This window comes from Cystoisospora suis (assembly GCF_002600585.1).
Source record: "Cystoisospora suis strain Wien I chromosome Unknown contig_5515, whole genome shotgun sequence".
Lineage (NCBI taxonomy): Eukaryota > Apicomplexa > Conoidasida > Eucoccidiorida > Sarcocystidae > Cystoisospora > Cystoisospora suis.
Window position 1 is genome coordinate 1 of NW_027158305.1, and position 11606 is coordinate 11606.

General features: G+C 45.6%; 1 protein-coding gene across 1 annotated transcript; it reads left to right on the forward strand.

Moving 5' to 3' along the window:
• The first annotated feature begins 8 nt into the window (after window positions 1-8).
• On the forward strand, window positions 9-11554 carry CSUI_009292 (rhoptry metalloprotease toxolysin tln1). The gene is made up of 8 exons (XM_068069408.1): window positions 9-1847; window positions 2952-3433; window positions 4668-4786; window positions 5779-6181; window positions 7642-7715; window positions 8887-9008; window positions 9879-10534; window positions 11058-11554. Exons 1-8 carry the CDS (start codon window positions 1583-1585, stop codon window positions 11541-11543), a joined length of 2607 nt encoding a protein of 868 aa, XP_067918616.1. The 5' UTR covers window positions 9-1582; the 3' UTR covers window positions 11544-11554.
• The last annotated feature ends 52 nt before the right edge of the window (window positions 11555-11606 follow it).

Here is an 11606-nt window from a genome sequence, read left to right on the forward strand (position 1 = left end):
TCTTGCGGCAGCCTTTACATATCCCGGCTTCTCTCTCCGTCCATGCAACATTGCCAACAGCAGAGCGTAGAGAGAACCAATAAAGAGTACGAAGAAGAACCAGAAGAAAGAAGGCATGGTTTACCTATGAAGAGTATTGTACGAAGAGATCGTCACCTGTCCACGCTTTTATAGAAAGTTGAAGAGTCTGTATATGTGATCCGTAGAATACAAGCCCTCTTATAGGTAACTATCACGGAGACCGGTGTGATATGGAAGGACTAGTCACCGAACCAAACCCATATTTAGAGACAGGCCTCAGACAGAAAGAAAAACAAGAAGAGAATGCGGACAGAAAGAGCACGAACAGAGTGCCCTTGAGTCAGGCGGCGCCTCCGAGTGTTCCTTTTCTGTCGGCTTCGCCCAACTGCGATCATCGATCTCTCCCTTTTCTCTTGGCTTCTCTTCCCGCCTTTCGCTTTCTCTGCTGTGTCTTTCTCTTGTCGCCGTTTTTCTCTTCTCCTTCTTGTTTTCCTGTCCTCTCCATGGCATCAAATTCGAACTTCCTGAAAAAGTCCCCTTCCTTTTTCTTTTCCTCCCCCCACCCCCCTCTTCACATTTTTTTTTACGCGTCGGCGGCTCGAATTGACCCAGCCCAGCAGTCTCAACGCCGGACTTTCTCTGAAAGACTTCAAGGAGGCAGTGTTTTTTCTTGTGATCAGTCCATTCGAAGCTTTCTTTCTCCATTTTCACTTTAGTTCGCTTGAAGACCCGTTTTCTTCCCGTCGTTGAAAAGCTAATGGAAAAGAAGACAGAAAGGAAGAAAGAAATCAAGGACACAGCGAGGCCGAAACCCAGCCCTACTAGCCTCTTCATGCATGGCCTGGGCCTCATCAGTCTCTTCTTCACTTTGCGCAACTCCTTCCTGTTTTCACCAAGGCCCCTTTATCCGTCTCTATTGTCCGTACTTTCTTTCTTGTATCAAGTTCGTCTCCATTGTCATCTCCACTTGCTGTTCTTCGCTTCGAGAGCAGAACTGTTCAAGGGATCTTCTTGGTCTCTGTTGTCCGAACCAGGGAAGAAGAAACCGAGAAAATTCACTTAGCAGAAAAAAGTATCTCCTTGTGTTCCCGGTACAGGCAGGTATACGTGGTCTTTTAGAGGGATCATCTGAAGTCCACATTCTACAGAGAAATGAAGGACTTCTCTTTCTTTCATTTCCTTTCTTTTTTCTCTTAAGAAAAAGAAAAACTTCAGATCTAAACTGTCCGTCCTTCATCTATTCAAAGCCCCAAGGACTCCCTCTCAGAAGAAGGCCTGTCTCTCTTGTTTCCAGACAGTTGTATACAGCTTTTCCGTCGCTCTTTCCTACTTTCTCTTCCTTTCGCTCTCCCTCTTTGCGGTGTATATACATCTTCCTTCTGTTCCTCCTCGTTGCTCCAGTTCTTTTTTGTGAAAGGACAAAAGGAACTTCTCCAACCCTCTCTCGTTGCAGGACATCTGTCTGCAAGCATACCCCGTGCCGGCTTCCATCTGCGGACTCGAGAACGACACGACAAGGAAGAGATGCTACCTTGCTGGCATCTTCTTCGTTCTTAACAAGATGAGTCTGCTTGTTCTTCCCCCTCTTGCCTTGCGTACTTTTGTGAAAACGTCTACTTTTTTTCTTTCCCGGGGAGCAAGCGTGTATTTTTTCCTTCTCTTTGTGCTTGGTTTCTTCCTGAGTCGCCATGAAAAACATGAAGGCCCGAGCTTTCTTCTCAGTGGCTCACCTCAGGAGTCCAACGAATTTTCTTCATCTTCTTCGGGCTCGTCCTTCTTTTCCTCCTTCCCCCTTCTTGTGTCCGGAGCTCGGTTTCTCCCCCCCCGTACGTCTCACCATCAAGACAAACAAACCTCACAAATCAAGCCTGTATACACCTATCCATATCCAATGAGGTAGACTCCCGGAGTGCCTTTGCTCACGTCAGATATATATGTATGTATACGTTGCACGTGTTTGTGTGAGTATGTAGACATAGATAGATAGAGTACATACCTACCTATCTCTAGACAGGCAAATACGTCCTCGCAGGTACCTATCTCTAGACAGGCAAATACGTCCTCGCAGGTCGTATTTGCCTGTCTAGAGATAGGTAGGTATGTACTCTATCTATCTATGTCTAAATACTCACACAAACACGTGCAACGTATACATACATATATATCTGACTACAGTGAGTGGCAGAAGAACGACTGGGTCTTTCGTCGAGCTTTCCTTTGGTTCGGAAGAGTCCTCGTGTCACTTCCTCATAGAGTACATTTCACGAGTTGAAGTATGGAGTTTTCTTAGCCTCCTTATACAGAAGAGGAAGAGGACGAGAGAGAATCAGTTCCGATTGAGTGGACTTCCGTATCTGATAACCGGAGAGTTCAAAGTGCGCGTGTTTTCCCGACTGGGTTCAAGTCCTCCACTGTACGTACACCACAATAACAAGGAATACAACGCAGCAGAGACATACTGGAATCGACATCACATGGTGAATCTTCTTTTCTTTCTCTAAGATGATATTCTTCACATACGCCCGAGGATTTCTCTTGTTGCCTAGGAACGAACCGCGACCAGATCAATCAGAGCTTTACTATCCTGTCGTATGTAGTGATATCTGTCCGGAAGACCTCAGTCTTATTGTAGGAAGGCTGTCACTCATTCCAATGCTCGCCTTAATCCCCTCACCCCTTACTGTTGAGTGTTCACATCTGTGAAACTCCGGTATGTAGACTCGTAGCCAGGCAGATACTTTTCTTCCCTCTTATGTGTCTGAACAGACAGGAGCATTGTTTGTCCCGCCCTGTTTCAGAAAAGAAAGATCGTTGTTATCTTCCGTTCTCCCTGTTGCCTTTTTGTTGGTCTCCTTTGTGTCTTCTCTATCCTCTCTTCTCTTCTTTCTTCTTTCCTTCCTTCTCTCTTCTTCGCTTGTGTTCCTGGAAAGGCGTTGAAGAAGATGTGGAGATTCGAAAGCCTATAGAAGATACGAAGCAGTACAAGTATATCAAACTCCAGAATGGAATCAAGTGCGTGTTGATCTCCTCATCAGATGTTGATATGGCAGCCCTTGCTGTAACAGTACACGTAGGATCAATCTCAGATCCAGCAGATGCACAAGGCCTTGCTCATTTGATTGAGCATCTTCTCTTCCAGGGATCAAGCAAGTTTCCTGCTCGTGAAGAACTCGACAAATTCGTTCATACTAATGGAGGGTATTCCAATGCGTTCACTTCTTTATACCATGTTCTCCTTCATCTCGAAATTCCTTACCCCCTTCTTGAATCTGCAGCTGAACGGGCTGCTGATGCCTTCACGGCACCTCTATTGAACCCGTCTTATATGAGGGAAGAAATCGATGTAATCCAATCTGAGTTTGATGCAGCGTCGCTGGACGACTTCTGGAGAGTCACGCAAATCTTGCGCAAGGTACAGAAAGATAGTCCATGAAAAAGATTTGCCAGTCACGATAAGAACCTGTCAGGGGTGACGGGCCGACATTTGAAAATGAGTGGTGATTGTGATGATGAGGCTATACAAAGACGTAGAGAAAAACTCGGGATCAAGGAAGTATATACATGCGCGTGGGCCTTCATGTATGTGGATATTTATGTATACATGTGTAGATGTTTCGAGTGTTAGTCGTGATCGTCCTTGGCAAGAACGATACATTCGCGCATGCAAACGTACAAATGTAGCTCTACTTGGGGCACGTACGTGTGTTTGTGTAAGGGTATCTAGACACATTCGCTCTATATAAGTATATTTGTATATATATATATGCATATGTGTAGATGAATGGGAGAGGTAACCACGGAGATCCGGTGTGTTGTCGGGATACTCTTAGACCCATGTGCTTTTCATATGGTGTTGTTCAAGGAAATTCTTTACATATAGAGAGAAACAGAAAGACAGAGGAGATAAGTGTGTTTTTTACCACAATTTTACAAGGGACACTTGGTCTCGATGATTCCCTGCAATTCTATGGAACTGACTCAAGACGGACGAACGGATCACCACGAGCGCCATCGCTGAATAGATAAATAAGTACGTATGTATCTCAGTGTGCATGTATGTGCATATATGTGTCTGTACAGTGTGGCGCGACGGAGTACAATATACATCTCGGTGGACATGTGTTGTGCATGTAAAAGTTCAAGTAGTACGATATGAGATGGAGGAGTGCATGCTGTACGGTGGGTTGTTGGTGTACCCACTAGGGAGAGAAGTGTCCTGTTTGTATCCGATAGTAGTGGAGTCATATGAAGATGCATTGATCAATCTCGTTCAATCTCTCTACCTTCATCTTCTGCCCTTCGCGAGATGAATCACATCTTGATTTGATCTTCTTCCTTCGTCTTCACTTCCCCAGTGGATAAAAGACAGCTCTATCATCAGAGTACAAAAAGAAACTGAGGACTTTTTTCCCGAGTATAGCTTACAGATTTCCTTCCGTGTGAGAAAAGGACGAACAGGTCGTCGTTATACACCGAACGTAGGAGGGAGAACATCTTCGTTACGAAAATTTCTCTCTTCTATGTTTGTGAGTCTTCAAATTTGTATGGCGCGTCTCGGTATCCTTTCTGTGGATCTGACGATGATGATAGAAGTGAAACAAAAAGACTCGTTTTCCTCTTTCTTCTTTTTTTTTTCCGCACCGCAGACACCCCGATTTCCTCACTTGGACGTTTTCCAAGTTGGAAATTGGAAGAGTCTTGTGGACATCCCCGAATCGAAGGGCCTCTCCGTCTACGACACACTCAAAGATTTTCATAATAAGTTGTGAGAAAGCATCTCTCTCATTGATCTACATAGAATAGATATCATTCATGTCGGAACCATATGCTTATTGATCTTCTCGTCTTCATCGTAAAGATACCGTCCAAGAGTGTCAGACTCACCCAAGGTAAATGTAGATCTTCGCTTTTCTGTAGGACAGAAACAGGCAGGACACTATATTCCCCATCTTTCTCTATCTCTTTCATTCGTATCTTCGTATGAGTGCTTTGGATTCAGTTGAAGTAGATCGTTTTTACCTTGTATAGAAAAGAAGTGTGGATAGAGATAGCTACCTGCTGCAAAAGAGCGACGCTTTCGGCGCCTTCGCGGAAGATGTAGATATGATGATGGAAGGATGTATGATGAGAATGGATCGACGGAAACAGAGTGTATAGACGGTTTGGATAAGAAAGAGAGTATTGAAGTTTCAGTTGGTCTTTAGATCGTTATCGCTTTTCCGATCTGTAAGTAGATACAGGGCGTTTTCTTACATCATGGACGCGACAGAGTTGAAGTTATCAATCGAAGAAAGAGGATTTCTTATGGTAGTTGTGTCTAACAGTGGGCAAAAACACACCTAGGTAGCTCGCTTTTCCGCTCCTCACGACTCAACGGTGAGTCTTTTAAGTTGCTCTGGGCTAGACCTTCAAGAGGAGCTGGAAAGAGAAGAAGAGGTAACGTTTTGTGTCACCCCGCGGGACTTTTCTCCCTCGCACACCTCCGTGAGATTCGACTGTGCATATATCTGTATATGCCTCTCTCTCTCCTTTTTTCCTCTGGTTCCCTTCTTTTGTCAAGTGTAGGACATGTACGCCTACGTGTTGGAGTGTGTTTGTTTTTGCGGAGAGAGAAAAGGGCGAAACTGTGACAAGGCTTCTCAAAGTCTGTCGTCCCCTCCGCTCACCGGCCAGGTAGTCAGTAAAGAAAGGGAAGATCATGATGACCGTGTTGTGCTTTGTTTTTGGCCTTTTTGCCGTTGTTCTTTGTCTTATCAGATATTCTTCGAACTTGATGAGTTTAGCTGTGATAGGTCGAGAGTCCCTTGATGATCTCGAGACGATGGTCCGGAAAAACTTTGAGAGCGTTGAAGATAAAGGCCTCCAGCCTTTGGTGTTTCCTTCTTGTAGTTCCGCAAATCCCGTGAATCTGCCTTTCTCATTGAATAGCTTGGCGAAACAGCTGACGTATATCGTCCCTACAGCCGATGTCCATCAAATGCTCATTGTCTTTTATATTCCCCCGACTCTTCGTATGTGGAGAACGAAATCACATGAGTACGTCACCAATCTTCTGGCCCATGAATGTTCCACCTGTCTCGCGTCAAAACTGAAGCGTGAAGAGCTGATTACTGCCTTAATCGCTGGAACAGACGACGATGAAAGTTGTTCAAAGATGCAGGTAACCAATCCATTCTCACACACCCCCACAGAGTCACGGAAATGATACAAGACATATCTAGCGAAACTGTTCTCTCTTTCTTTCTTTCTTCGAGCGAAGGAAAAGATAAGACGGATGAAACAGATTTTCCTCTCTTTTCTTGATGTGTTTGAAAAGCGACAGTTAGATTCTCTCTAATGAAGAAGAGAGAGTTCATCGCTTTGTGCGGACAAAACACACACACTCCAGTGTTTCGTGTTGTTTTTTTCATCGTCTTATGTTATCTCCGTATCTACGTCAGAGGGTCCGAATGCTCATCATCTGTATAGAGACATGAGACCGGTAGTAGTGCATAGGTATCAATATAGGTGAACGGCTGTGAGTTGTTTCGCGAGAGGCTGGGAGGTGGAACTCGTGCATGAATGATGTATGGTTTTTTCTTTCACATGTACTACAACATCACCTTTACAGTGTATGTATGTGTGGGTGACAGATGTATGAGGAGGGAGATTGGAGATAGATAACATAGCTTCTAGGAACCACTCTCGTGTTTCATGAAACGAACCTGGTCTAGGTTTCTTTGGCGACCACAGGCACAGAAAAAGACAATAGTACGATTTTCTTCAAGGCATCTACCGATCGTGATCTTCTCCTCAGACGTCCCGTTTCTCCCGTCATGTTTTCGAGAGACAGAGAGAGAGAAGGAAAGAAACATCAGATTTTTTACTGTTCAAATAGTGTGGTTGGGGGAGATAGACAGTTCTTTCGGGAACGAGGAGCGGGGTGGGGTCATGACATGGGTTGTGAACATGCAAATGTATATTGAGATTCACGAGCCTATCCCGGGTATACCACTGTATCGTCACTGGCAGTTGACGAAATGTACAGACACCACCCGCGGATACGAGGATCATCCTTCGTACATGAGTACACCCATCCCGTCGGTCCAGGTCGTCATCAAATTATTCCGTTTTCTTCGGCGGTCATACAGACACATGCATACCCACCCCAGTAGACTACCTCCATGCATATGGATAGATAGATAGATGGATAGATAGAGTTTGAGGTATGTCGGGGAGGGGCCGGGGGACTTTGTGACTTTTTCCGCATGTTCTGTCGCTTTCCACACTTAGAGCAAAAACAAAAGAAAGATGAGACTTTCATAGTTCTGTGCGTTTTCTCGGAGTTTCGAAAGGGCCTAGCTGTCTTTGGCGTGTCTTAATGCCCGTGAAGATACGCTGTTGGTGTATATGCTTGGCAAAAAACCGGAGTCTGCAGCAGCCTTGATAGATACTCATAACACGGCACGCATGGGTACGACGCCTGTCTGCAACATAGGTATTGTACGTATTTGGCGGTTCTTTAGCTCGTTAGAAACCTCGACGGGGAGGGCGGCATCGGGCTAGGTAGGCTGGCTTCGAGGGGACTGAATGCTTACGTCCTAATTCGTATTCGTTGTCTCGTTCTCCTTTCTCTTCCAGCTGACAGTCAACCTGACGGAGAAGGGAACGCGCAATACTGAGAGGATCGGAGAACTGATCTTTCTGTATCTCCGGTGAGTTTTCTTACGTATGCGTATATGTGCAGGTACAAGACTTCCTACCTCAATTGTCTCTTTTTTCGAGGGTGGTGAGTTCTATTCTATATTTGGAAATGGGTATGTGTTCTATGTTTGGTGGAGTGTCTGATGTGTAATCGTACTCCCGGGCGCCTGCCCGGGGAGTAGGGTTACCTCGTGGGACTAACTGGTGTAATAGATTAGCTTCTAACACACCATGAACAAGCAAGAAAGCCGGCTCGGAGGCCTGTCATCCTTGTCTCCCTATGTTCTATGGTTCTTCTCTCATGCCCTCGTAATCTTCTCTGCCTGCGATACTGCCGTTTGTTCTCCTCAGGTGCTCTGCCATACATCCTTTTCTTCACTGGGGGGGTGCCTACAGCAGAAGATCTCTATACGTATGCGTGCTAGCTACCTTCCTTAGCGCTGACGAGGTATAGGAGGCCCTGCCGCTTCAAGTTGCTGTCTCGGCAGAAGAGCATGCTCATGAGTTCGCTGTCCACGTCATATATAAGCCGTGTGTAACCACAAGAAGGGAAGTAGAAGATTTTCAGCTGTTTGAGCGGGATGTTTTCTGTACGGGCTACTGAATAAGGCAGCAGTATCTGAAGCCCCTCAGTCGCTCACGGGCCCCTCCGACCCGGCCGTAGCAATGAAGCGCAACACAGTAGTATTACCTGGCTGTTACATGTATAAGAATCGGAAGAAGATTCAAGAAAGTCTATCATATTGTTCTTCATCAACACATACGATAAAAATCATGCCTCCTTTCTGTATCGTTAGTATTCTTTAGTCCATCTACATGTGTATACATACCTCCTGTCTACCTAGCTATTGACTCCTCTAGAACACCTCAGAGAGTGAGTCATCACTCCTCATGAGTCTTGCAGCTGTGCGGTGGGGCTCTCCCTACACCGAGAAGGTAGTCGAGACAGTCACTCGCACCTCTTGTCTTGGTGACAAAGAAATGGGCTATCGTCTTTTTACCGGGGGACAGAAGTGGGTTAAGTAAGTTATTCATCTCTGAAGGAATTCAGTCGGTTTCGTCTTTTGTCTTCGCCCGTGACTCTCGTTGGGAACGCGTGAGGTGTTCGCTTTTCTGTCGGCTGTTGTGTGTCGATGTCCTCCTTGTCCGTATCGATTCATGCATGCATGCGTGCTCGGACAGGTACATGAATGTAGTGCCTGTTGAGAAGAGCCGATATGAGGAATTTCAGGGAGTGGCCTTACAGAATTTCACGTACGCGGAGCTGCTTCCTCCTCTCGGACTTGTGACGAGCATTGCTGAAAGTAGGTGTCAAATATATACATACATATACAAATGTGTATATACATACGTCTATATGTATAGCGTTCGGGGTGCACACCTAGAGGAGAAAAGCGGGAGAGCAGCAGCAATATGGCGATGGATGGACAGCGTGGCGCACTCGACACAACCACCACCCGCCTGCACATGATACATCATCCACCACCCCAGTGTGTATCTAAACAGTTTAGGAGTATGTCGGGGTGCTCGCCTGCTATCTCTGCAACGGTGGTCAGCTGCTTGGATTCAGCAAAAGGGGAAGACAGCATTTCCTCGAGTGTTCGTCTCTCTACATGGCAGAAGGCTGTACTTCTACAGAATTGAGCCATGAGACAAGGAAAGTTTGACAGAAGTCGCGCAAAGCCTATGATAGAGTTTTTCTTCTAGAACTCTCCTCAGCATCATCTTCATCATCATGCTGACTCTTCCCTTCCCTGCCCTCTCTTTTCTGGTTCATATATATGAAGAACCCTCTCTTTTGTGTTCGCCGTTTATGTAATCAACTCTTCTTGCAGAAAGGTCCTTACAGTCTGTCTATATGTATATCGAACGACCTCGTGACAGCATCGTATTTTATGCGTGCGCCCCACTCAGGAATATTTTCGCCATCTTCTGTTGAAGACAGCAGAAGTATTCCTGTTTGGAACCACTCAGATGTATGTACGTGTGTGTACTGTGATATTGACGAGCTGGCTTTGCCTTGAAGACTCCGAAAGAAACAAAGGCCTACGAGAAGAAGGTTTTCACGGTCTCCACCTACGTAGGCTTGCATTCATCTCTTCATGTACGTCTGCAGAATTATATATCTCTTTAGCCATAACTCCTCTTTGCTTGGGTGTTCTGATTGTGTTCAGATCTCTTTCACTATCCACCCTCTGAAGTGTTGTCAGGACCGGCACTCTTTTATGAATTCAACGAGGAGGAAATTTCTTCACTACTTTCTATAATGACATCACAGAATGCTCGAGTTCTCCTGATCGACAAAGAATATGCGCCAAGGTGTAGAGACACAGAGATGTGGTATGGGACGAAGTATGTAGTAGAAGAGCGTCCCGAGAAGACACGGTCACTTTGGGAACTTCAAGATTCCTTGACTCTTGAAGAGGCTATTGACCGCATGCAACAAGAAGGCATGGCATTTCCGAAGCCGAGTGCTTATATCGTAACAGATTTTCATCTGTACTCAACAACGCCGCCGGATCCTTCCTCTTCTTCTGAGCCTGTTTATCCTAAACTTTTGACCTTTCCAAAGACAGTTAAAGGAGGAGAAGGAGGAAAACAAATGGCAGCTGAGGCGGAAGACGTAGACAGTGGCGGTCTTGGTGTTCGTCTCCACCCATGCTCTAAAGAAGACACATGTAAAATCTTCTATAAGCAAGATACGACCTTCCGAGTTCCTAAGACCATTGTTGAACTTCTCTTTTACTTCAAGTCATCGATACAGTTCACTCCAAGAGAGATCTTTCTCACAGGGCTCTATGTGTCATCTCTCGAGCTCATTCTTACAGAGGTATGTTGCTGTTGTTGCGGATAAAGAGAAAACGACGGAATGGAATCGATCGACAATCGATGTCACCATCATTCAGAGTGGAGCTAACATACATGTACGTGGAGAAAGATTCTCCGCAGATCTTCAGACTGCACGAGTTTTTATTCTTGCGAAGAAGGTAGCATAGGAAACGCCTTATACCCTGATGGGTGTTGGATGTCTGCTGATGTCGCCATGGAAAAAGAATAACAGCGAGAGCGTGTAGCGTAATAATGGCGTTTTATGTAGAGATTGTTTGCACGAATAACGGAGCTGTATGAGACTTGCTCGCGTTTCTGTCCTGCCTGTATTCATATCTGTGTACATCTCCATATTTGCATCTGTATATATTTTTTGCATATTTTCTTTGTAACTTGGAGCTCTTTATGTGTCTGCCGCTGCCGCCATATCTTTTCATCCCCCAGATCACTTCACGGAAAATCTTAGGGCTTCAGTTTTTTGTTCTCTCTTGGTTTTTCCTTTGTTTTTCTTCCTTATCACGTAGGAATTGGCCGACGCGGAGCTTGCAGGATATAGTGTAGGTGTGTCGGCCGGCACAGGACATCTAGTCCCCGTAGGTAGACATGGATGGAGAACGAACGCTATTGCCGTCAGTGTGGGCGGGTTTTCTCAGCATGTCCCGCGTCTTCTTCTTGAGGTGATCTCGACAATCTCAAAACGTAACAGACACAAATTAACTCAGCCTTTCTTAGACCTGTCTCTTGGAGCACTCAGAAGGGGTCTAAGGACTTTGACGTATGCGAGGTCTGCCGCGTCCCAGGCCGATGATGCCCTGGCCTTGCTTCTTGTTCATCCCTATATAACGCATGAAGAGCTCTTAGAATACGCTGAGAACACACAGGTTACTCTTCAAGAGCTTCAGGATTGGACAGACGAAATCTGGAATCATGTTGCTGTCGAAGGTCTGATTCAGGTGAGAAGAAGGGGCACGGAGGAGGAGGAGTCTTGCTCAAAGGTGGATTGTTTCTAGAAAGACAGGCGAAGGTGAAGGGGAAGAGAGGGAGGGAGGAGGATTTCAAAAAGGGGGAAGACA

What these genes read in the sequence shown, in the direction of transcription:
- CSUI_009292 (XM_068069408.1), top strand. Translation starts at nt 1,583, where the DNA reads ATGAGTCTGCTTGTTCTTCCCCCTCTTGCCTTGCGTACTTTTGTGAAA. An exon ending in AGCTCGGTTTCTCCCCCCCC is followed by an intron (nt 1,848 to 2,951) that starts GTACGTCTCACC and finishes GTTCCTGGAAAG; the next exon opens with GCGTTGAAGAAGATGTGGAG. An exon ending in TGTGACGAGCATTGCTGAAA is followed by an intron (nt 9,009 to 9,878) that starts GTAGGTGTCAAA and finishes GATTGTGTTCAG; the next exon opens with ATCTCTTTCACTATCCACCC.